Genomic DNA, 23,667 nt, shown 5'->3' with positions numbered 1-23,667 from the left:
GGCGGCGCCCTGGGCCCGCGCTCTATGGTCGCGGCCACCCGCAGGAAGCTGCTCTGGCGCCAGCTCTCGATGCTCGCCGCCGCCGCCGCCGCTGCCGCCGGGCCCCTCCCCGGCAGGAAACCAGGGGCGCGGCGCGATCCGGGGCGGGCGCCTGGGCCGGCCTCCAGTTCCCCTTCTCGACTCTGCCCTTCCTTTTCCTAGCCGGGCGCGGGGCACGGGGGCAGGGCCGGCTCTCTCTCCCCCACCTCCTCCCTCCCCCCTCGCCCACCAGCGCCGCGGCGCCGCCTCGCGGCCCCGCTTCCGCCCCGCAGGAAGAACTGCAAGTCCCGGGGTGCCTGCAACCCGCTTGCGTCACTTCTGTCTTGTTGGAAGCTGCGGGAGCCCTGTTGGAAAGGCGGGTGTGGCCGCGGAAGCGCCGGCCGGCTAGCCCGGGGGTGCGCAGATGGAGCTAGCGTTGGACCCGGGTCACCAGGACCTGCTGGACTTCCTTCTAGAGGAGAGCGGAGGTCTGGGAGTCGCGGCCGACCAGGCGGTGGTGGAGGCGCCCCTGGACTGGGAGCTGCGTCTTTCGGATGTGGGTGGTGGCCCCCCAAGTCCCGGGGAAGGGGTAGGGATGGGGGGGCCTCCTGGGTGCAGAAGCGGGAGGTGTGTGTGTGTGTGGCGGGGGTGACGGGTCTCGGCCTGTGTTGTCAACCCCGTGCAGGTGGAGAGCGATTGGGAGGTGGAGGATTTCCTGAGCTCCTTGCTGAGTCCCGCACCCTCGGACGTGCTCAGCGACCCGAACCCCTGCTCCGTGGGTGTGGGCCATGACCACACCTACTCCCTCCCGAGGGAACATGTCTCGATAGATCTAGGTGAGCCCGCAGATGAGGGGAGTGCTAGGGGCAGAGGGGTCGGAGGAGGGGAAGGACAGCGGGACTGGCTGTCATATTCCCCCTTTTGCAGATTTCGGGAGCGATGGGCAAGAGGGGGCCTGGATGACACCACTGCATGTGGAATCTGCAGAGGAGGTAACTTTCCCTGGGAGGATTATTTCCGCTTTTGCATGGGAGGGGTGGGGTGGGGTGGGGGTGGGCGCAGGATTCCTGCCTGGCTGCTGGCTGACTCTCCCTTGCTGTACCCCTCAGCTTCCCACTTCCCCGGAATCTCCTGAGATGTCTAGACTGGTACTGACAGAGGAGGAGAAGCGGCTGTTGGAGAAGGAGGGGCTTACTCTGCCTGGGACACTTCCTCTCACCAAGGTAAGACCCCACAGCTGGAGCCAGGACCCAGAGGTCATAGGGATTCTTTGAGAAAGAGGATCTAACTGAGAAATCTGGCCAATCTCTTGCTAAGAGGAAACTACTGCATGGCTGCCTGGGTAGACCTAGGATTTTGTGGTGCTTATTCACATATTGGTCACACAGTCACAGTCATCCTGTTGCTCATCGATTTGCTCGAGAGGACACCAGTAACATTTCATTGTGAGACTTATCGTTACTGTTTTTGGCATATCAAATACACCACGGGTACTTGCCAGGCTCTGCCGTGCGGGCACAGTACTCTCGGTAACTTGCCAGGCTCTCCGAGAGGGGCAGAGGAATTGAACACGGGTCGACCTCGTGCAAGGCCAACGCCCTACTGCTGTGCTATCGCTCCAGCTCCACATATTGGTATTCTCTTGAAAAAAAAAAAAAGTCTCCAAACCCTTGTGTACCACTTGTGCCAAAGACGCTGAACATGGTAGTATGAGACCACCCGGTGCTTCATTTGAACAGTGTCATGGAAATGCACCTCATGCCAAGTGGTAGAATTAAAGTTTGAGAGTTTCAACTAGGCTGGACGAAGTGTATGACAGGAGTAAAAGTCACATTGGGAATTGTTTCAAGCAAAGAACGGCAGTGCCGCAAGTGCAGCCCTGTGGTACGATCAGAAGTCCACTGTTCATGGCAGGAAGGTTAGGAGTGCTTCTATTCTGAGCGAATCCAAGATGAGTCAGCCAGAGTGACTGGGGCTGAAGGTGTGCTGATGGAGTGAGTGCCGCCCTCCAGTGGGCAGGAACTGTCCTACTGCCTTTCTACTGGCTAGCTCACACTGCAGCGACTGACCTGAGATCCCTCCCTGCCAGGTGATAGAAGGATGAGCTGTTTGTTTCCAAGTGGAGATAATGAGTTCCAATTTTGCTCAGATTTTTTTTTTTAAACTGAAGAAGCATCACTGTATCACTGTATCACTGTCATCCCGTTGTTCGTCGATTTACTCGAGTGGGAACCAGTAACATCTCTATTACACTCAGCCCTGAGATTTTAGAAGGCTCTCCTTACTTGTCTTTCCCAACGATTGGAGACTCTTTCAGGGTCAAGGGAACGAGACCTATCGTTACTGTTTTTGGCATATTGAATACGTCACGGGTAGCTTGCTAGGCTCTGCCGTTTGGGCGGAATACTCTTGGTAGCTTGCTGGGCTCTCCAAGAGGTGTGTGTGTATATATATATATATATATATATATATATATATATATATATATATATATAATTTACTGAAGAAGCATCAGGTTACTTAAAATTGCTCTGACCTTTGTTCCCTTTAGTCGCAGAGCTCAGGTGCTGGCTCCGCTCCAATGAAAGATATTAGAGACACAGATGTTGACTTTGGATAAGGGAGATTATATATTAAAAAAAAAAAAAGTCGTAAATGGCCTGGCTGTACTTGCCCTCTGTGTGAGGCCCTGGTCCCATCCCTGGCATTGTAAGTGGGTACAGGGGTGGGGAGGCCTGGCGGGAGTTGGCAGATAGCTGAAAGGGGTGGAGCACATGCTTTGCCTGCCTGAGTTCTGGCACTGCCAGGGTGGCTCTGGTGACCCCCAGCACTGCTGGGCCGACTATTTCCAGGACAGGCCCTCAGACCCCTGAGTACGTATCTGAGGTTCCTATAATAGAGAACAAGGTCTGGCTTCTGAGGGTTTCACTATCTGTTCTCATCGCCTCCCTACCCACTGAGACATCTCGAGCCCCCCTGGGAGACTCTTAGCCAAAAGCTGTGTTGCCCACAGGGTGGAAGAGCTATAAAGGGATTCATGTTGTGGAAAGATTGAACATTTTGCAGTTTTTCTTCCCTTTGGAAGCCAGTCTGGATGGTTCTAGGCTAAGCAGGCTGGACCTGACAAGGCCCTGACCCAGGAATGCCGTGTTGCTTGGGACCACCAGGGTCACACCTGGCAGTGCTCACGGGACCGACACTGGGGATCGATCTCTGGTCTCTGCATGTGCCTCTTCCCCCCACCCCAGCCTCCCTATCCATTGAGAGATCTCGAGCTCCCTGGGAGACTCTTGGCTAAAAGCTGTGTACTTTTTTTTTTTAATGTTGTGGAAAGATTAAACTTTTTGCTTTCCAACTGTGCTCCAGTGGGCTTTTTTTTTGGGGGGGGGGGTTTGTGTGTGTGGGCCATACCCAGTGATCTCAGGTTACTCCTGGCTCTGCACTAAGGAATTACATTACCCTGGCATTGCTCAGGGGACTACATGGGATGCCGGGGATTGAACCTGGGTTGACTGCATGCAAGGCAAACAAACGTCCTACCTGCTGTACTATCTTTCTGGCCCCCGGTCCAGTGTTCTGATACTCCGTTTCCCCCTTTCTCTCAGATGGAGGAACACGTCCTGAAGCGAGTTCGGAGGAAGATTAGGAACAAAAAATCTGCTCAAGAGAGCCGCAGGAAGAGGAAGGTGTATGTGGGCGGTTTGGAGAGCAGGTAAGAAAGAGGGTGGACCTTAGGGGGGTGGGGGAGGGGGCTGCGCAGAGGTGGTTGGAAGTGTTGCGTTTTTGAAGGAAGGGCATGACTCATACCCCGTATTCTTGTTATTTTCCCGTAGGGTGTTGAAATACACAGCCCAGAATCTGGAACTTCAGAACAAAGTGCAGCTCCTGGAGGAGCAGAATCTGTGAGCCACTCCCCCACCAGGTCCCCTTCCTGCCCCTCATCTGAGGTGGTCCCTCTCAGCCTCTCCACACTGGTGCTCTTGACTGGGTAGCTGTACTGGGTTTCACAAGTCACTAAGGCTAAGTCGGGTACTGAGATTAGAAAGCCCGCAGAGACAGGAGAGGTTTCCCAGAGGATAGGGAAGGGAAGAACATTCTCAGCACAAAACACAGCACCATCCAGTCTGGTGGGCAGCGGGGGATTCCCGGGGAGGAGCCAGTGCCTCACTGAGAAACAGCACTGAGTCAGACGGAGGACTTTGCCCAGGACTTGAAGCCAGGGCAGGGCCAGAGGTAGGTGTGTGTGTGTGTGTGTGTGTGTGTGTGTGTATGTGCAAAGCGTGGACCTAGTGCACTTGTGTGTGTGTGTGTGTGTGTGTTGAGCCAGGGGGAAATCATTTGCAAAGCGCGGACCTAGTGTGCTTGTGTGTGTATCTGTGTAGAGCCAGGCGGAAATCATTTGCAAAACGCGGACCTAGTGTGCTTGTGTGTGTATGCGTGTGTGTAGAGCCAGGCGGAAATCATTTGCAAAGCGAGAACCTAGTGCCCAAATGGACGGGGCAGTCCTGATCGCAGGAGAGCTGCTTTCACTGTGACTCGCTCACCTCCCCCCTCTCTTCTAGGTCCCTCCTGGATCAGCTGAGGAGACTCCAGGCCATGGTAATTCAGGTGGCAAACAAGTCGAGCAGCAGCAGCACCTGTGTCATGGTGAGGGTGGTGATCCTCAGGCGGCAGGAGTGCTGGGAGGGGAGGCGGGGGGGCCATTTCTAGGTGGCCTGCATCACCCTTCCCCTCCCCTCCGCTGCAGGTCCTGCTGTTTTCTTTCTGTCTTCTCTTCGTACCTGCCATGTACTCTTCAGACACGAGGGGGCGCCTGCCCGCCGAGCCCAGAGGTGAGCCCGAGGATGCCTTTAGGGACCGGCTGTGGGGACTGTGGGAAAATCCGGGCTGACCCTGAGAGTCTTTGTCCCCTCAGTGTTGTCCCGAAGGCTTCGTGCCCTGCCTAGTGAGGACGCTCGCCCGCTGGCACTGCCCGGCCTACAGTCAGAGGCACCAGAGGACAGTTCGGACCCTGTACTCCCCGCGGCCGGGAACTCTTGCTGCCTCGTCTACCACTCACCCCAGGCTCCTGGTGGAGACCTTTCCCTGAAGCTGCCACTCCTGGACCCCGTCTCCAAGTCCCCCTGCCTGGGTTGCATCCTAGCCTTGCATGCAAATCTCACAGAAGAGGGGATGACGGCTCCCTCCCCACAGCCCCACACCTGCCATCTTGCAGGACAAATTGTCAGGCTGGACATGAGCATGGCGGGGACCTCCGCAAAAGCCTGGCGCCCCCAGTCTCTGTCCAGATGAAAAGGGAAGGGCACGGGTTAGCCTCAGTTCCTGGCCTGTCCGAAACCTCGGGGCACAAACACACCACACTTGCTTTCTGGGTCTTTTATTTGTATCCGTGTCTGTCTCTCACCCCGTGCATGGGCCTGGGGAAATCAACTGACCTCCTTGAATATTTCATGCGGTGGGGCAGGGTGGGGTGGGGTGGGAAATAAATAAGTGAATCCGATGCCAGGGTCACCCTCATCCCTCTTTACTGGCGCAGGTGGGTGGGGAGACTGGAGGGGCTCTGATTGTCCTGGTGGCTCAGGGTCGCAGGAGACTCGGGTGGAGGGAAGGGTAGGCTAGAGGCTGGGCTGTCAGCACGCCCTTCCCACAGTTCAGAGGGCTCATTCCGGGCTCAGGCTGGCTGTAACTTCCTTTGGTCCTAATTCCGGCGCTGTGCTTAGTCCTGTGCTCTTCGCCCTGTGTTTGGCTTTGTGCTGCTGCTGTTGCAGGGCCAGCTGCATTGCCCAGATGCTCAGGGGTCGCATGTAGGCGAGCGAGCGGAACACCTGCTGCTGGCAGTATGCCTCGGGAGTCTGGAAGGCCAGGCCCAGGCGCTCCCACACGGTGCGGTAACAGCCTTCCGCTGTCCGGAACCCCTCCCAGGTCAGGCCCTGCAAAGAGAAGCAGCGGTCATGGAACTTGGCAATCTCTGACCTTCGGCTGGGCAGACGGAGACAGCAGGTTTCTGCCCTCAGCGAGCTCTCTGCTGATGGGATGGACAAACCCGACCCTAGAGGCCGAAGCCTGAAGGCAGCAAACAGAACTGAGGCCAGGAAAAAGGGTTGGGGGGGAGGGCTCTGGGCTAGGCTTCTCGAATTTTAGGGAGATGGGGAGGGAGAGTGTTACCTCCTGGATCATGGTGGCCGCCAGACTGTAGACCACGCCCACCCAGACCTCGTCCGACTGTACACTGGACCTGTCTGGGACACCCTGTGGCCGCATGCCATTCACAGCGCCCATGGCACCGCCTGCAAAGGCCTTGACATTGAGCTCGAAGATGGTCTGAAGAGCGCAGACGATGTGTGAGGTAGGAAACACCTAGAGATCCAAGGGCAGAAACAGGCTCTCTTACACCTCCACCTCCAGGGAAGTGTCCCCCCCACTGCCCCTATTTCTGACTTCCAATTTCTCTTTATTTTTATGCCACACCTGAAGGTGCTCAGGGCTGACTCCTGGCAGGGCTCAGGGGACCATATGGGGTGATGGGGATTGAATCCAGGAGGGCCCTGTGCAAAGCAAGCATCCGACTCACTGTACTATCGCTCGGACCCCTCTTCCAGTTTCTCTTTTGTGTTCTGAATTATAGGGGCCGCACCAGTGGTACAGGAATGGGGCCCAGGGCGACTCCGGGCGATGCCCAGAGTCCATCAGTGCGAGCCTGAAGGTTTGGTGCTCAGGGGGTCATGTGGAGGGGGAATGAAGTCGGCTTCCTCTCATCTCTTACCTCAGTGTCTCCATCCCCTAGGCCACAGGCCCTCAGGAACCACTGCCCAGCACACTGGTCAGACATGATGCTGCAGGACTGAGGCTGAGAGCTGCAGTCGTAGTTGTAATAGCGGCCTGGAGTGAGGGGAGGAGGGGGCAGAATGAGGCTTTGTGCATTCCTTCCCCCCCCGCCCGACTCCTCAGCACCCCTTAGCGCCCCCGGCTCACCATTCCACAGCAGTCTCTCAAAGGCCTCTCGGCCCCGGCTAAGGATGGAGGAGAATTTGTCCTGGATGTCCTGTGCCCCACACAGAGCGGCCATCTGGACCATCACAGCCACGGCTGCCAGCCACAGTCCCCCACAGTATGCACTGGTCAGGGAGATGGGTCTGGGGGTTAGATGGGCAGCCCCAGCCACTCCCCTGGCGGGTAATAGGCATCAAGTCCATCGGTGCCCACGTCCCTGCCTCAGGTCCCTGGAAATCCCTAATCCCCCAACCTGGGGCCTGTGGCAATCCATCCATCATAGGTCTGGTCTGCATAGCCTCCGTTCTCAATGAGCCCATCTTGGTCCTTGTCAAACTTCATCTCAGACTCCATCACGGCCTAGAGAAGGACCAAGAGACTGAAGACCTAGATGCTAAGGAAAGACAACAATAGCCAGCTGGGATCTCCCCAGCCCCGTCCCACCCACCGGCACTCTGGCCACTGCACCCACGGCCCTTACCAGACACACGGGCCACATGTCCGTCAGGAAGCCCCGGTCACTGGTCAGGTAATAGTCCCGGTAAATCTGAAGCACGAACTTCAGGTTCAGGTCCTTCCAGTCAGCGGTGTCATGGATCAGATACGCATTGACCCGGAGCCACGGCTCGTCATCTGGGGATGGGGGCGCCTGGCTTTATCTACCCGGTACAGCAGGCCTGGCAGTGTGAAACCCGAGTGGGTGTGGGGGGCTGGCGGTGAGCTGTCAGGAAGGACACTTACCTGGGTCCCCTATGTCATGGGGGATAACGTTCTTCGTCTTCACAGGGGCTACCACCCCACTCATCAGGTACCGTCGCTCGGTCAGGTCCTCCCCGAGGGCGGCCAGAGCTGGGGAAGCAGGGAAGGGGCAGACTTGTGGGGGCTCCCCAAGGGGAACCGTTGAGCATGTAGGTGTATCAGGGACAGGGGCGGGGAGGAGACCACCTGAGGCACCACAAAGGCTCGGTCAGGCACGTGGGGAACCGAGAGGACAGAAGGGGCGTGAGAAGGGCCCTCACCCATGTCGTACTGCAGGCTGAGCTCCAGCTTGGGCCAGAGCATGACGAGGGCGAAGGACGCGTAGAAGTGGACGTCATAGGTATTGTACATGCGATACTCCTGGCCTGGAGGAGGGAGGGAGATGCACTGTCGGCAAACTCCTGCTCCTCCCAAACCGCCCCAGTCCCCTCCTTAGTTGCCTCAGGAGTTGGGGGGAGGGATGCTCAGCACTCAGCACCCGCACCTCTGCCCTCAGCCCCGACCAGGGCCTGCCAGCAGCCGTACCTTCCAGATAGCCAAACCGGCCGTACTCCAGCAAGGTGGGGCGCAGCTGACACATGCCGCCCCCTGGCTCGGGCAGGGAGTCCTCGGGAACTTCCAGCCACACTGTGCCCCCGTCCGCCAGGAAGTACAGCTCGTTGAACAGCGCTGATTTGTACCAGGCAGGCAGGGACCTGGGGAGGCGGAGGGGGCGGCCCAGTGAATACAGCCCTTTCAGGAAGGACGTGGGGGGTCACCAAGTGGCCCTCAGTCTGACTCTGTTGTCTCCAGGGGTGCGGTGGAAAGTGGACAGGAACCACAGTGGGCCTGAGAGTGGGAGTGGCCAGGAGAGAGGAGTGAGGGGGGCACCTGTCGTCCAGCACTGGGCTCTGCCACGCCGAGATCTTCTCTTCCCAGGCTGTGTAATGACACAGGGCATAGTGGCTGAGGGCGGGGGCAGCGTCGCCGTCTGGGCCGAAGAACCTCGTGTACCGCCTGAGGTGGGAAGTAAGGGCTGGATGGGAACAAGGGCCCCCGACTCGAGCCCTGGCACTGCCAGCCCTGATGCCTGATGCCCCCCCGCCAGCCCCTCACCTGTAGTGTTCTTGGCCCTTGGAGCCAAACATGATTTTGGGCATATCCCAAGCCAGCGAGAACTCTAGGCGGCAGCGGCCTCTGGGCGGCAGCTTGCCCGACGCGCACACAGCCCCCGCGATGCCGACGCCTTTCTGTGAGGCGGCGCTTGGGCCTGAGGGGGGTGCAAGAGGAATGGGCAAGGGGGTCTCCCCTCAGCCCCCAGGGTCCCTAACAGGGGAACTGGGCCTTTTCCTTACTAGGCGCCCCCACCCGGCTCCCAACACCAAGACCACCTCTCTTCCCACCACCTCCTTATCAGAACCCCCATCACCAGTGGGGGAGTCCAGCTGTCCATCATGAAGTAGATCCTGCCACACCTGCTGCCCAGTGCCGTCAGGGTCAAAGGCTGTGACGTGGGTCACCGTGGTATCTGCCTGTTCGGGGCCAGGGACTCTGTGAGGGGCAGTGCCCCCGGTGTGCAGCCTCTGGCCCGTGCCAGCACTTATACCTGGGGGGCTGTGCTGAAGGGGTGGGCCAGAAGGTTCAGGGGGCAGGGCTAGAGGCAGCTCCTCCATACCGTGCGCCGCGCAGCTACTGCCATGGTGTAGGGATTTGGGGGGCTGGGGTGGTGTAGCAGCAGCCCCTGGACAGTCTCCCCATCGCGCTGCAGACAGAAGGGCTCATTCCACAAGCCCCCGGGGCTGTCGTCTCCCCCGCCAAGTCCGTTCCGCATGGAGAACATGATGGACACGTCCAGGGCTTCATCGCCTTCATTTTCCACGTCCCACACAAAGACTCCGACAGGCAAGCTGCTGTCCTGGGAATGAAAGGTCAGGTCAGGAGGCCCTGGGAGGCCCCTCCGGGCCCTGCTCCCCCGCACTGACTCAGCAGGCCAGGGATGCCAGCCGCCCTCAGGAGCCAGAGACCCAACACACAGATGGCAGTCCCGGGAAGCAGCCCCGGGAATTCGAGAGACACGGTGGCGGGGGTGGGGGATGGGCGGGTGTAGGGGGTGGGGGTGGCGCACCTGGTAGTCGTGGGGTAAGATGGGTGTGATCTGGCGGCAGGTGAGGGTGACACTCTGGCCAGGAAGCTGATAGACAGTCCAGGCTCGGGGGTAGAGTGCGTGGTAGAAGGCGAAGAACCCACACAGGCCCCAGTTCCAGCTGCGCAGGACACGGGGCCGCTCCACGGACAGGACCTGCTGGTACACGGTCTGCCCTCTCCGACGCAAGCACACTGTGAACTAGACCAGGCCAGAGAGGCTGGGCACTGCCCCCTCGGGCCCCTCATACTCTCCTCACTCAACCCGCACCCCCTCACTCGGCACCCCACTGTCCTGTCCTGCCCCAATCTTCTCACAGGACCAGGGCTCGCTCTTATGGACAAATTGAGCTATGTCAGTTCCCCTGTAGAGCTTAAAAAATTTTTTTTTTGTGTGTGTGTGGGGGGGCTGGATCGATAGCACAGTGGTAGGGCGTTCGCCTTGCACCCGACCAACCCGTGTTTGATTCCTCCGCCCCTCTCAGAGAGCCTGGCAAGCTACCCCTGGTGTATTTGATATGCTAAAAACAGTAATAAGTCCAATAAGTCTCACAACAAGAGACATTACTGATGCCTGGTCGAGCAAATCGATGAGCAATGGAGTGACAGTGATGTGGAGGGTGGAGGGGGGAACCAGGGCTCACACCCAGGGTTAGTCCTGGCTCTGCACTCAGGAATTACTCCTGGCATTCCTTAGAGGACCATATGGGATGCCACAGATTGAACCCGGGTTGTCTGCGTGCAAGGCAAACGCTCTACCTGCTGTCCTGTCACTGCGGCCCCAAGTAGAGTGCTTTTAGAGAGTCCCCAGGATGAATTTCTTCTACTTGATTTTCAAGGCCCTTCTAGATCTGGCCTCTCCCTGACAGACATTACCTGTTCAAGCACCAGTACTGTGGTCCTATTACACACTGACTATTGGAGAGAGGGACTGAGGGAAGGGGAGGTAGAGAGATGGAGAGAGAGAGAGAGAGAGGGAGGGAGGGAGAGAGAGAGAGAGAGAGAGAGAGAGAGAGAGAGAGAGAGAGAGAGAGAGAGAGAGAGGGAAGGAGGGAGGGAGGGAGAGGGGGAGAGAGAAAGCGAGAGACCACCACAGGGTCCCCCTGGCATCAATGGATACAGTCCTGTAGCCCTGAGCATCCATAGCCTCCTGGATCCTGGCACTGTAGCCCTGAGCATCCATAGCCTCCTGGATCCTGGCACTGAACTACCAGCCTGGTTAGCCAAGAATCACTGGAAGGGCCTCCTGAGCACTGCTTGCAAAAACCAGAAACTGAAACCAAAGAAAAAAGCACCACAAATACTGTTCCTTGAGCACAATACATTTCGATCTCCATGCCTTTGCTCCTCTTATTCATTTTCTACCTGGTGAAACCCCTCATCCTTCAAGGTCAGCTCCTCTAAGCAGGCTGCCCTTTTGCTGTGTGCCCAGCCCCTCACTGTGCAGAGTTATACTGTGCTTATTTACATCCCGTCATCCTGACTGCCCACCGAGGCCTCCTCTCCAAAACAAGAAGAGAACGTGCAGTCTGCAGCATGCCCCATTTCTTGGGGTCCTATTCCTCCCTATCAGGTTGGCAGTGAAGTGGCCTAAGTCTCCATTCTCTCAAAGCCCAGAATCCCATATAAAAAGTCAGGCTTCCTGATGGTAGGAGCTATAACAAAGGAATATCTCTTGCCTTAGTTCAAACTATGACTAAATTTGTTGTTGTTGTTTCTGGACTACACCAAGCAATGCTCATGGCGTACTACTGGGTCTGCAACTCTTATCAGGCTCAGGGGACCATCTGGGGCTCTGGGGATCAAACTCGAGGTCAGTCACATGCAAGACACCCTACCAGCTGGCCCATGTCTAATATTTTTATTGTCTGGATAAAATAATCTTTGACATTGCTGAGAGAGTCAATAATGATTACGACAGGCCTTTAGCCATAAAGACACTGAAGCCCACGGCTCCCACTGACCCGCCACAGCCCTCAGGCATGCAACTAAGTCTTGCTGGATTTACTTTCTTCATCTGTAAAATGGGCACAAGAACGGTATGTGTACCGTACAGGACTGTCTTTAAGTACTAGATAGTATACAAAAGCCTGGCATATACAAACATTCCATAATTACTTCGACTAGAGTCACAATTCTGGAAGGCATTCCTTTTGGGAATACCAGAGCGATGAGCCAGAAAGGAAGCTCAGGCATTGGGCAGGGCTGGTAAACTTGAACTGGGAAGGGCATTGTCATTAACTGGACTCAAGGCCTGCCAGTCACTTCTCCTTTGAAGATGAGCTGAAAGCTGGAGGCAGCCTCAGGCAGGAAGCAGGAACTTGGACAACTCAGCACAGGTCACTAGAGATGCTGGAAAGTAGAGCACAGGCCAGGCAATTAATGGCCAGGCATGATGAAGGAGTAGAAGGAAAGACAGAAAGGAAGCTTTAGAAAAGGGAAGAAAGCTTGCAAGAGGAAGGCCTGACCTCAGCAGAGGGTGAACAAATGAAGCTGAGGAGGGGTGCTCTGGGCACGTATGTGTAGACTTTTGCTTCCTGTTCTCCTTTCTGGTCCTATCCAGTGTTCTTCCACCAAGGGTAAGTGATCTGGGAATATTCTGTACTCTGTTGCTACTCACTCAACTGATGGCTGGGAGCAGTGAAGTGGGAAAGACACATTTCCTAGGAGAACGATGCCAAGGCTGTTTATTCCTTCAAGGACTATGTGCTCTGCATCTCGTTCCTATCCTACACTCCAGCACAGGGCTGAGCCCATGGAAAACCATCCATGACGAGCCGACTGGACTGGCTACTGGCCCATCTAACCACCACATCCTGCACTAGCAGTCCTTTCTGGTCAGGAGGTAAGGTTCTGGGCCTTTCTTTCACTTTCTGGCTCTTACTTGGTCAGCAATGACGGTTCGGTGCTGGTACATTCCAGGATTAAGCTGCCAACGACAGAACTGGCCTCTCCAGCCCCGGGTGATCGTGCCTCCCCCGATGCCACCCAAGGGACAACCTAGAGAGAGAATCAGGATGGTTGGGGGAGTGGGTAGGTGGGGGGCATGGTTATCGGTAAACAAAACGATTTCTCACTTTAACTACCAAGATGGAATCCTCTAAAACCCACTGTGACTATCAAATCAGTACATAGTAGGCTTAAACATATACATTAAACATATACATATACACCAAGAATAGTGCTGCAAAGTTGGGAGAAAGCAACACTTGGTGGTATAGGGCCTGCAACTTGCAGAAAGGGAAAACCTCTTTGCCTGGCTCTGGGATAGCCTGGGCAGGGCCGAGCGCGGAGGAGGCTCACCGTAGATCTGTCTCAGGGGCACACAGTTGATGAGGTCGATGAAAGGCGTCTTTTTCTCCACCTGGGTCTTCCGGTACCACCACCGGAAGTACCTGGGGAGCAAGCGGGAGCATGAGTGGAAGGGGTGGGTCTGTCCCTCATCTCTCTTGCACATGCAAACACACACACACTTAGAAATGTACAGCTGTGATTTCCACTGAACGTCCCCAGGACCCGTCACCTTTGCTCCCAAACCTCTCCTTTCGACTTCTCTCCTGATTCACGGTTCTTCAACCCCCAGATGGACTGTGTTCCTCATTGGAGGCGCCTTTCCAGACTTTTCTAATTCTCTGACTCTTCCACCACAGTTGTGGATCACCACTGGAACTTTTGACTGAGTGGTGTTTCAGGGACCATGTGGTACCAGGGATGGAGCCCAGGGCTTGTGCATGCAAAGCCTGTGATTCATCTCTCCAGCCCTCAGGTCCTGTTTCTAAAGTTAGATGTTTAAAAACTGTAAGCTTTCTGATGCTATTCTTTTATAATATCACAGTAAAACCTTTAAAAAGTACCATTATTTCCCGAGTGTCACCACAGTTCTGCATCTTAGGGGCACAGTTCTTTTCGGGATTCCAGAGTCTTACCTCTGTCCCAGACCATCTTCACCTTTGAATTCTTCACTCAGCTCTGCCAAGGCTCTCTCCTAACTCCACTCCCCTTGTGGGGACTGTGCACGCTTAGGGTCAGGCACACCACTAGGAACCCCTCCGAGTTGTGGTTTTCTTATCTACAACATGGGGAGGCTTCCTGCCCTGCCTACCCCATGACTGAAAGAGCAAATGACATGGTCTGCATTAGGGCTGTAGAGAGGAATATCTGTGTCATGTATGAGCATTACTTGTACATCCACTATCTGAACTCCTGATCAGTCTTCTTACTTCATTGTTCCTCACGTGAGTCTGACATCTTTTTAAGTTCCATAGGGAAAGAGACAATGATGAAAACCAGTTGCGGATTCCCCCAGTGGCTTCAAACAATGGCGCACTAGAGAGATGTGCAGGGGCAGAAATCAGGGGTGTAAGGGTGATTCAAGAAGGAGGAAGGCACATTCCTGGGATGGGGGAGGGGGAGAGACAAAGGAAGTGATAAGAGGCAGGAGTCTCTCTGCCAGGCCTGTGGACTTTGAAACTAGAAGCCAGAAAGGGACAGTGAAGGGAGGTGCAGAGGGGATGAGGGCTGGCAGGGAGGAGAAAGGCAAGATATGGAAAGTGGCAGAACAAAGAAGTACCTGGCACAGAGTAAGCACCCAATAAATATTTATTGAATGAACGACCTCATAGCAGAGCAATCCAAATGATCAAACTGACTGGTTTTCCAAAGCAAGAGAAGTCTGCTGGGATTGGGATACTTGTTAGCGTACCCTCACTCCAGCAACCTCCTCCTGAGGCCTGTGTCTCCCCCTTCATGCGGCAGCTGGCCTTTCCTGTTTGGCCTTCTCCATAATTTCAGCCCTAACTTAATTTTACCATTCAGAATTCTTCCTTGTCTCACCCTCCTTCTCCGAGCAGTAACTCCTCCCTGTGTTCCAAAGGCCCTGTGCCAAGGACGCCCACCTCTTCCTGGTTTGGCCCAGCTAGTCTCAGGGGCTAAGCACAGCATCAAGGCTCTGCCTTGGCTCATACTTGGTGTCAGCGGGGCCACGCGGCCCACCTGTCCCTGACCTCGGTGACCCCCTCAACTCCCACCACCGCGTGCCCCCCAGGTGCCTCTCTCAGCATCCATGCCCTAGATCCTGTTCTGATCCAAGAATCTGGCATCAGCATTGGGCTGGGTCAGTTTCAGACACAGCCTGGAGGGATATTTCTCCTCTGGTCCAGGCCATCTTGAGTAACTAACCAATGAGCCACACGTCCAGGGGGGCCCAGGTCTTTCCCACTGCCTGGGGACTGGAGGTCCTTAACTGGCCTCCAGCACTGACTGGGGAAAGGAGGGGACGATTCCCCTCCCCCGCTTTAGAAGCCTTGGAGGCTGGCTCCCAGCCTGCATGCCTCCCTCCCAGGCTCAGTGTTTACAGTGTGGCTGACTCAGGCTGACCTCGGGGTGATGCTTTCTGTCCTCCTATCTCCCTGCTCCTGGTAATAGGACTTGGCACCTCATTCTTTGTCTCTTAACTCCCAAAGGATCTGGAGAGGGCCAGAACTCTACAGGATAAGAACCTGGGGTGTCTAGGATTCTAGGGAGAGGGATGGAGGAACTCTGGGAATGCCCGTGGCAGTGCTTCTCCAGTCAGAAGTCTGTGCTTCTGTATTCCCCCCGAATAGAATAGAATAAGCAGCACCTCACATGGGGCTGAGTGCACGGGCAGTGGCTTTTTCCTTAGAAATAAGCCTTAGCAACTGAACTGATGGGCACGGGGAATGCAGCCCAACGGAGTTACAGAGAAAAAGGAGAACCCGGCTCCCAAACGTATCAGACCACAGCAGTCAAACCAATCCTTCCCATCCGGCCACAACATACAGCTGACCCCAGCTGGGCTGGGAGAGGGAGCGGAAATGGGAGAGGCCGACCTCGGACCCAGAGGTTGCTATCACGGAATCAGAGGAAGAGTCAGTGGGAAATAGGGGTAGCGATGAGATGATGAGATATACCTGGGCTCACCCTGAAGAGCCATGGGATTAAAGAACATGGTACGATTACCCACTCGCTTCTCGTGTTGTCTCACCTCTGCTGGAACAAAGTGGAGCTAAGGTCCTCTAGGCAATAGGACACACTCACCTCAAGCCCATGCCCAGGTGCTTTATCATGTTGCTGAGCGAGACGTTGTTGGCATGGAAAGGTTTTCTTTTCTCTGCAAACTCGTGAGCCAGGCAGATGCGCCAGCCAAAGGGGGGCACCTGGTAACCCTTCGCTTGACCCTCATAGGAAGCCATCAGTTGCCCTGAGTCCACCCCGTCGTTTGGGGGCGGATCGTCGGCGGGCCTCTCACGGTCCGTCACCTTTATGGTCTCCGTGCCTCCAGTGTCTTCAAGGCAATACGCCTGGGGATCCCTTTGGGCACAGCAGGTCTGCTCCGAGGCTGGGACTCCGGTGCCCATGTTCCCAGGATTCTGGGTCCCCACGGTCTCCAAGCTCCGGGCTCCAGAACCTTTTGGATACAATTTATCTGACTCCCGGACCTTTGGATACAATGTATCTGGTCGGCCCAGCCCACACGCTGATGCTGGGTGCTGCGGAGCGCCTTGCCCCGAGCAATGCGGAGGCTAACGAAGGGCCGGCGAGGAGCGCACCAGGGGCTGCTGCAGCGTCGGCGCTGGCGAAGGCAATGAAGCCGCCCGGGCGCCGCCGCGCTTGTCTCCCTGGGTCCTGGGCGGGAAGGGTCGGGCCTCGCCGTCATTGGGCCGCGGTGATTAGCCAGACTGGCCGAAGGGAGACGGGGCGGGAGGGGCGGAGCCCCGGGGGCCCGCCCGCCGGCCCGGCGCCGCCCCCGAGACCCGCCCAGCAGCTCCCGGCCGCCGGCTCCGGGGCTCCCAGGGCCCCCGCAACTCCAGGCCCCCGCGCGCTGCGCGCCGGGTCCCGTCGGCCGGTATCCGCGCAGCGAGCACGCACGCCCGGCGCAGGTCCGCGGGAGCCGTGGGAAGGTGACCCGGACGGCCGGAGGAGCAGAGTCCCTTCCGGTGCGGGGGGCCGGGCGCTTCCGGCCGGAAGTGGCTCCGCGGGGGGCGGGGGCGGCGGGGGAAGTCCCGCCCCGCGCCGCCGCGGCGCACCTGGCGGGGTCCCGGCGGCGGCCAGGTGAGGGGGTGTGGCGGTGGCCCCAGGATTACGACCCGGAGACGTGCGGGGGCTCGGAGCGCGAGGTGACGGGCCGCCGCGGCCTTGGGGCTGGGACGTGGGACCTTGAGGCCGGCCCGGGGGGTGCGGGGTTGCTGGGGGCGGCCAAAAAGAGCCGGCCAGGAGGTAGGCCGGAGCTGCAGGGACCTAGGGCTCTCGGAAGAGTGTCCCTCCCCGGTTGCGAGCCATAATACGCTGGGTGAGGCCTTGCCTTGCACGCGGGCCCACCCGGGTTCCATCCCCCGCATTCCAAGGGGTCTCCCGAACACCGCCAGGAGTAACTCCTGAGCATTGCGGGGTGTGACCCAAAAGCAAAACAAGACAAAACAAAAAGTAAGAAAGAAGAAAAGAAAGAAAGAAGCCCTCGTCCTGGGTGGCACTGTGCCCACTGCCACCCGCACCTCCCATTCGCTTCCTCGCATATCCGATCCGCCCCTTCTGAGTGCGCCCTGCACACCCCGCGGCTGGCCGCGGATATCTAGCCTTGTACTGACCTCTGACCACCCCTCACCCCCAATTTTCTTCCAGACCCTGGCCCTGAGTTGCCATGATCGAAGTGGTGGCAGAGCTGAGCCGGGGGCCCGTGTTTCTGGCCGGGGAGGCGCTGGAGTGTGTGGTGACCGTCACTAATCCCCTGGCCCCCACAGCCACTTCAGCATCCAGGTGGGGGTGCTAGCCCTTCTGGGAGGCTGGCAGCCCTGGCGCACCATCTCTCTCACTCCCTGGGCTGTCTATTGGCAGCACCCTTTTCCCCTCTTGTCCAGTGGTGTTTCTGTGGGGTCCCGGGTCAGCTGCCTCATACAGTGCAATGGGGGGCTGCTGAGGTCAAAAACGCCCTCTGATGCCACCTCTTCTCCCCCAATAGTGAGGCTTTGGCCTGGGCCAGTGCACAGATCCACTGCCAGTTCCATGCCAGTGAGAGCCGGGTGGCACTGCCGCCCCCTGACTCCAATCAGCCTGAGGTGCAGCCCGAGAGCCAGACCGTCTTTCTGCCACATCGAGGTCAGAGATGGCATGAGAGGGTGATGGGGTGCCTCTCACCATGGCGGGTGGGGGGGCTGATGTGTGGTGGATCATTGTCACCCTGGGGATGCAGAGGAAGACAAGTATGTCTTTGAGGGTTGCAAAACTGCCTTTATTTCCCCAGAAGAGGGGGGAGGCCCAGTGTGGGCCGCCTGGACCAACCACTCTTCCTGTGTGTGCTGGCCTCGTGGGGTCCTGATCTAAGGGTCCTTACCTGAAGTCTTTCTTTTGTAGGCGAGAGGGGTCAGTGTATCCTCTCCACTCCTCCGAAGATCCTCTTCTGTGACCTGCGGCTGGAACCTGGAGAGTCCAGATCATGTGAGTGGCTGTCCCAGCCCTGGATAGTGGCAAAAGCTCTGGTGGGGGCAGAGGAGGAGGGAAAGTGGGGGGGGGGGGCTTGAACTGGCTGCCTGTCGCCCTGATTCCCCCTTTTCTACCTAGACTCCTACAGTGAAGTGCTGCCTCTCGAGGGACCTCCCTCCTTCCGGGGCCAGTCTGTCAAGTATGTCTACAAGCTGACCATTGGCTGCCAGCGGGTCAATTCCCCCATCACCTTACTCAGGGTCCCTCTGAGAGTCCTCGTGCTGACGGGTGAGTGAAGTTTCATTTCACTGGGCTCATGGAAGGGGCTGGAAGGATGCTTCCTCTTTTCTTTGTTTTGGAGTGGAGAGGAGTTGGGTGTGTGAGGGATCACCTACCAAATAGTGCTCAGGGGGCCCGGTGGGGGGACACTCCCTGTGATACTTCACCAGCTGAACTGGACAGTCGAATGCTTGGGTGTCTCTGTGGGTCTCCAGGGCTACATGCTGCAGTGCTTGAGGGGGTTCTCTGGTACTAGGAGTTTAACCCAGGGCCTTCCTTCAAAGCATGCACCTGGATCACTGTGCTCTGTTCTGGCTTCCTCTTCTCAATGAAGGTGGAAGTTTCCGGAAGATGGGTTGAGATCCAAGCCTCAGCTGAGGCTCTCCGTCTGCCCCTCAGCTAGAGTGTAAAATCCTAATATCTGCTCCTGTCCATTCCCTCGTCTCCCACCCTCCTCTCTGCAGGCCTTCAAGATATCCGGTTTCCCCAGGATGAGTCTGTGGCCCCATCCAGTCCGTTCTTGGAGGAGGAGGAAAGTGGCAAGAAGGACTCTTGGCTCATGGAACTGGCGGGGGAGCGTCTCATGGCCACCACATCCTGCCGCAGCCTCCGTGAGGATTCTGTCAGAATTGCCCTCATCCCAGCCCCACCGGGAATGAGAACCCCAAACAGAATTGTCCCTTCCATCTCCCTTCCTGCTCTTCCCTCGGAGTACTCCTGTCCCGCCCAGACTTTCTTCACTGCCACATCCCCTCTCACACTATAAGGAGAAGTCCATCCCATTTCTTGAGTCCAATCCCCATGTCCAGGTGTTCCACGGTGTGAACCCCAGGTTTATATTGTCCCATTCCTCCCCAGATCTGTACAATATCAGCGATGGCCGGGGGAAAGTTGGAACATTCGGCATCTTCAAGTCTGTGTACAGACTTGGCGAGGATGTGATAGGGACCTTAAACCTGGGGGAAGGAACTGTAGCTTGCTTGCAGGTGAGTCAGGAGAGGACTTTGGAGGCCTGAGGGGTGAAGGTGGGGGAAGGAAAAGAGCCTGTGTATATACAGGCAGGGGCAGGGGTGTGGATAAGTGGACAGCGGGGTCCCCCAAGGGCTTGGGCTGGCTCTCAGCAGATCAGCACTGCCATTGCTGCCCACACTGCTTTGTTCCTCGCAGTTCTCGGTAAGCTTGCAGACTGAAGAGCGGGTGCAGCCCGAGTACCAGCGGCGCCGAGGGGCGGGCGGTGCCCCCTCTGTGTCCCACGTGACTCACGCCCGGCACCAGGAGTCCTGCCTCCATACCACCAGGACCAGCTTCTCTCTCCCCATTCCACTGAGCTCCACCCCAGGCTTCTGCACAGCCATCGGTGAGACGCTGGCCGTTTCAGGGAAAAGGAGGCAGAGCATACATTTGTGCTTTGGTACCCCACAGATCCTGCTTTTTAATACGGTGCCCAACCTATGCCCACCCTGGCCCCTCAGACTCAGGCCGCAGACTTCTGCCCACCAGGGTCACTGGTGCTACAGAACAATGAACTCGCACGACCAAGTTGTGCTGTCCCCACACTTGGGTGTTTAGGTCCTGCACACCCTTGCCTTGTAGTCTGGCTTCTGGTTAATGCTGCTAATATCTCCAGAGTGACCCTCAAACCTAGCTCACCACCCCATGACTTCTTCCCGCCTTCCCAGTTCACCCCAGACAGTGTTTCCCCTGTTTGCTAACTCTTGCTGGCATTGGCTTTTACTCCCGGTTCCTAAGTCCCTACCTTTCCTCTCCCCGCCACAGTTTCCCTGAAGTGGCGGCTACACTTTGAGTTTGTGACATCCAGAGAACCCGGTCTGGTACTCCTGCCTCCCATGGAACAGCCCGAACCTGTCACCTGGACGGGACCCGAGCAAGTGCCCGTCGACACGTTCAGCTGGGACCTCCCCATCAAGGTGCTGCCAACAAGCCCCACACTGGCTTCCTATGCTGCCCCGGGCCCCAGCACCAGCACCATCACCATCTAAGACTGCCACTGCTTTGTGTGCCGGGCCCGCCAACCACGGCCCGTCCCCACCGGGCCCAGGACCATGGACAATGAGAGGCCAGCCTTCAGCGGGAGCGTTCACTTATTTATTCAGAATAAAGTGGTAGCTGCTAGTGGTTTCCCTGCACATGGCGGCAGCAGTGGGCAGCTGGCAGAAGGGTCTAGCTGGAGTGGGGAGCAGGAGCCCCGGCAGCAGGGGTGTTCGCAGAGCCCCACTCTGGGTCGGGTCCTCCCCCTTTGCAGGGCAGCCGAGGGTCCGCTTTCTGCACCAGGGAGAACTGGCAGGTGTCTGCCTCCCGGCGGAGCTCGCACTCGGCAGGGAAGTCGATGGGGTGCTGGGACCTAGGAACCAAAGGTGGGGGTTGGAGTCAGTGCAGTCCCAGGCACTGTCACCCCCCACCCCCCATCCCATCATTCCTCAGCTCCTGCTCGTATGTGGCCGCAGCTGCCCTCCTTGCCCCTCCTTGCCTGGCAGCCATGTTTCTTCCACACCCACCAACACCCCCCCATGCGCGCGCGCGCGCGCACACACACACACACACACACACACACACACACACATTTCCTCTTGCGTTTTCAAATCTTCAGAATCTCCAGCTTCCAGCAGCCTCCTGCCGCTATCCCGCTCCGACTTGCAGCCCAGCTGTCTAGTTCCTCCCACTCATCCCTCAGTCACATGTGTCAGTACCCCGGGTCACTCACGTGTCGCAGCAGCCCACCCCGACAGGATGCAGGCAGGTGCATTGGAAACAGTCCCCTCGGAGCCAGGACTCGCCCAGGCTATAATACTTCCCTTCGTAGTGGCAGGGGGCTAAGGAGGAATAGGAAGTGTTGGCGCCTTTGAGGCTGGAGTGCGAGTAGGGTGCATGCTGCCCCTGTGTTTAGTCTCTCCTGAGCAAAAGGAGTCAGGGTTCTGACACGGCATCTCTAAGCTGTCCCACCCCCAGCCCCAGCCCCTTTTCTGTCCTGGTCTTTTCCTAGTGTCTGGCCCAGCTTTACCTTGAGCTTGGAAGTAGCACTTGCTGTGGACTCCTGGGGACTGGAGAAGCAGCGAGATGAGCAAGCAGAGGGGCCCCCAGCCTCCCAGGGTCCCCTTTGCCCGTCCTGCCCAGGGCGCCCTCACAGCCATTCTCCCGGCACAGCCCTCGTTTTCAGCTCCGAGGGGACCCTGCTCAGCTCCCTTTGCGGCTGCTCTGGGTATTTCTTGGGCTTTTTCTTTGTTTCTCTCCTTGCGGTCTTAGCCTCTGTCCTCCTCCCTGGGGCTCCTGTCTCACACTATCTCCCTGCCCTCTCCTTGTACAGGCTCAGGGATGTTTATAAAGTGAGGACCCTGGCCCCCTGCTGAGGAGAGCTGGAAAAGTTGTAGCTCCGTTTCCTGAGGTGAGGGCATGAAAACAAGAGGTCTCGCTTTAACAAGCTGTGAGAGCTGATTCATGCCCCAGCACAGCTAGGGGGAGGGAGGTGGCCAGGGAAGGGGCACCGGACCGGGCGCTTGGCCCAACAAGGAGGTGGGAAGAGAGGCCCCCCCAGGTGGTCCCCACATCTCTTCCCTGACCTGGAGAGAAGCGTTCCACCACTTCCCCTGGCCCCCCTCTCCTCCACAACACACATACACTCCAGGGGTGTGTGTGCGCTGGGATCTCTGCCTGAACCGGAGGGAGGCATTTCCTGGGGATGGTGAACACTGAGCCTCAGCCAAACCGGGGAGCTGCAATGGGGTGCGACGGCCCAAGACTCCGGGGGAGCAAACAGGCACCTGGAGTGGAGAATGTCCCTCTGCAGAGTCTCCTGAGTCAGACCCATCTTGGAGTGGACCACTGTCCCCTCTGCAGGCATCTGTCGCAGAGACAAATTGTCCGCCAGATAATTTAGCAGAGCCAGGACCTCCCCAAGTCTGAGGACAGTTCCTTCAAAGAGTGGAACCTCTTCCAAGTGCTTCCCAAGGTGGGGCTGGAGCGATTGTACAGCAGGTATAATGCTTGCCTTGCATGTGGGTGACCTGGGTTTGATCCCTGGCACCCCGTGTGTCCCCCAACCCAAGCCTCGCCAGGAGTGATCCTTGAGGACACAGCCAGAAGTAAGCCCTGAGCACTGCCAGATGTGGCTCAAAAACCAAAAATTAAAAAAAAAAAATTTAAACGCTCTTGAGGTGGGTATCACTGCGCTTCCACAAAAGGGCTGTTTGTCCTCTGGTCCCTTTGGGATCCAGGTCTCAGGAAGTTAGCCTCTAACTTCCTCTTCTTGGTTTCCTATAGTCTCTGGAGAACCCCAGAATGGGTGATTAAGGCATAAGCTGTAGGGGCTGGAGTGATAGCACAGCGGGTAGGGCGTTTGCCTTGCACACGGCCGACCTGGGTTCGAATCCCAGCATCCCATATAGTCCCCTGAGCACCGCCAGTAGTAATTCCTGAGTCAAGAGCCAGGAGTAACCCCTGTGCGTCGCTGGGTGTGACCCAAAAAAAAAAAATAAGCTGTAGCGTTAGACACCCTGAAATGCAGGTCTTTACTGTAAACTTATGTGAGCTATGTGGCCTTGGGCGAGTTACTTCACCTCTCTAAGCCTTATATAAATTGATAGAGTAATTAGGACTGAATTCCAATTACTGTTTTCCTTATTTGAGTTGGTAGAGTAACTGGAATTCAAAGGTTGTTCAGAGGATTTAGGGAATCATGCACTCCTCAGTGCCTTCCTGGGCACACAATCTTGGCCAGGGTTGGCATCTGTTATCAGGCTAGAATTCAGCTGTGATGCAGAGGGCCCTTGTGTCTGAAAGGCCGAGAGTCACTCACTGAGCTGAAGCCTTCTATGGGGAGCTACCAGCTCTCAACACAGACCCTGCTCCTTTCATATACATGTACCACACATTTCAGGTATAGTCCTTCCACCTTTGAAATTCTGGATACTGATTTGAGAAAAGGGGTTGCAGAAAAACCTGACTTTCTTGGCCAGTATCCTCATTTCTCCCTCTGGGAAGAGGTAGCATTTCCACATCATCCCTCCAGCATTAGGATTCCTGCCTCAGGATCCTGGCCCACTCTTCCCA

General features: G+C 57.0%; 4 protein-coding genes across 8 annotated transcripts; 2 read left to right on the top strand and 2 right to left on the bottom strand.

Annotated features, from left to right (window-relative positions):
* Positions 1–435: 435 nt before the first annotated feature.
* Positions 436–5,641, top strand: CREB3 (cAMP responsive element binding protein 3). Its single transcript, XM_055133656.1, has 9 exons — positions 436–574; positions 704–854; positions 946–1,010; positions 1,128–1,241; positions 3,624–3,730; positions 3,852–3,920; positions 4,581–4,665; positions 4,766–4,850; positions 4,934–5,641. The coding sequence occupies exons 1-9, from the start codon at positions 443–445 to the stop codon at positions 5,308–5,310; spliced, it is 1,185 nt and encodes a 394-aa protein (XP_054989631.1). The 5' UTR covers positions 436–442; the 3' UTR covers positions 5,311–5,641.
* Positions 5,380–16,284, bottom strand: GBA2 (glucosylceramidase beta 2). Its single transcript, XM_004600226.2, has 17 exons — positions 15,946–16,284; positions 13,192–13,283; positions 12,773–12,888; positions 9,872–10,090; positions 9,422–9,661; positions 9,176–9,278; positions 8,863–9,016; positions 8,638–8,763; positions 8,293–8,462; positions 8,028–8,132; positions 7,750–7,857; positions 7,490–7,641; positions 7,262–7,368; positions 6,991–7,133; positions 6,782–6,897; positions 6,184–6,375; positions 5,380–5,948 (listed from the first exon to the last, which is right to left on the bottom strand). Exons 1-17 carry the CDS (start codon positions 16,263–16,265, stop codon positions 5,679–5,681), a joined length of 2,733 nt encoding a protein of 910 aa, XP_004600283.2. The 5' UTR covers positions 16,266–16,284; the 3' UTR covers positions 5,380–5,678.
* Positions 16,285–16,357: 73 nt separating this feature from the next.
* Positions 16,358–20,742, top strand: RGP1 (RGP1 homolog, RAB6A GEF complex partner 1). Of its 4 annotated transcripts, none has more exons than XM_055133644.1 (9): positions 16,731–16,844; positions 17,527–17,661; positions 17,864–18,000; positions 18,256–18,339; positions 18,463–18,612; positions 19,068–19,214; positions 19,462–19,589; positions 19,771–19,960; positions 20,380–20,742. In XM_055133644.1, exons 2-9 carry the CDS (start codon positions 17,546–17,548, stop codon positions 20,601–20,603), a joined length of 1,176 nt encoding a protein of 391 aa, XP_054989619.1. In that variant the 5' UTR covers positions 16,731–16,844; positions 17,527–17,545; the 3' UTR covers positions 20,604–20,742. The 4 variants fall into 4 exon arrangements, with proteins under 4 accessions (XP_054989598.1, XP_054989619.1, XP_004600284.1 ...); XM_004600227.3 differs by having other exon boundaries at positions 16,820–16,959; XM_055133635.1 differs by lacking the exon at positions 16,731–16,844 and adding an exon at positions 16,898–17,024.
* A 36-nt stretch (positions 20,743–20,778) lies between these two features.
* On the bottom strand, positions 20,779–22,965 carry MSMP (microseminoprotein, prostate associated). 2 transcript variants are annotated; one of them, XM_055133682.1, is made up of 3 exons: positions 22,237–22,965; positions 21,326–21,434; positions 20,779–20,965 (listed from the first exon to the last, which is right to left on the bottom strand). In XM_055133682.1, exons 1-3 carry the CDS (start codon positions 22,457–22,459, stop codon positions 20,785–20,787), a joined length of 513 nt encoding a protein of 170 aa, XP_054989657.1. In that variant the 5' UTR covers positions 22,460–22,965; the 3' UTR covers positions 20,779–20,784. The 2 variants fall into 2 exon arrangements, with proteins under 2 accessions (XP_054989657.1, XP_004600285.1); XM_004600228.2 differs by having other exon boundaries at positions 21,623–22,963.
* Positions 22,966–23,667: the final 702 nt, after the last annotated feature.

This window comes from Sorex araneus, chromosome 1, assembly GCF_027595985.1.
Source record: "Sorex araneus isolate mSorAra2 chromosome 1, mSorAra2.pri, whole genome shotgun sequence".
Lineage (NCBI taxonomy): Eukaryota > Metazoa > Chordata > Mammalia > Eulipotyphla > Soricidae > Sorex > Sorex araneus.
The sequence above is the reverse complement of the archived record's forward strand: the minus strand, read 5'-3'. Positions and strand labels throughout refer to the sequence as shown.

Bases quoted from the DNA above. Each gene is read 5' to 3' on its own strand.
- CREB3 (XM_055133656.1), top strand. From the start codon at position 443: ATGGAGCTAGCGTTGGACCCGGGTCACCAGGACCTGCTGGACTTCCTT. The intron at 1,011-1,127 runs GTAACTTTCCCT...TGTACCCCTCAG, and splicing joins ATGTGGAATCTGCAGAGGAG to CTTCCCACTTCCCCGGAATC. The intron at 1,242-3,623 runs GTAAGACCCCAC...CCTTTCTCTCAG, and splicing joins GGACACTTCCTCTCACCAAG to ATGGAGGAACACGTCCTGAA.
- GBA2 (XM_004600226.2), bottom strand. From the start codon at position 16,265: ATGGGCACCGGAGTCCCAGCCTCGGAGCAGACCTGCTGTGCCCAAAGG. The intron at 9,279-9,421 runs GTATGGAGGAGC...GGCCCCGAACAG, and splicing joins CAGTAGCTGCGCGGCGCACG to GCAGATACCACGGTGACCCA. The intron at 6,898-6,990 runs GTGAGCCGGGGG...CCCTCACTCCAG, and splicing joins TGAGAGACTGCTGTGGAATG to GCCGCTATTACAACTACGAC.
- RGP1 (XM_055133623.1), top strand. From the start codon at position 16,358: ATGTATCTGGTCGGCCCAGCCCACACGCTGATGCTGGGTGCTGCGGAG. The intron at 18,613-19,067 runs GTGAGTGAAGTT...TCCTCTCTGCAG, and splicing joins GAGAGTCCTCGTGCTGACGG to GCCTTCAAGATATCCGGTTT. The intron at 19,215-19,461 runs GTGAGGATTCTG...ATTCCTCCCCAG, and splicing joins CACATCCTGCCGCAGCCTCC to ATCTGTACAATATCAGCGAT.
- MSMP (XM_055133682.1), bottom strand. From the start codon at position 22,459: ATGCCTGCAGAGGGGACAGTGGTCCACTCCAAGATGGGTCTGACTCAG. The intron at 21,435-22,236 runs GTATGTGTGTTG...ATTCCTCCTTAG, and splicing joins CGCACACACACCCCTGGAGT to CCCCCTGCCACTACGAAGGG. The intron at 20,966-21,325 runs GTGAGTGACCCG...TTTGGTTCCTAG, and splicing joins GGGGTGGGCTGCTGCGACAC to GTCCCAGCACCCCATCGACT.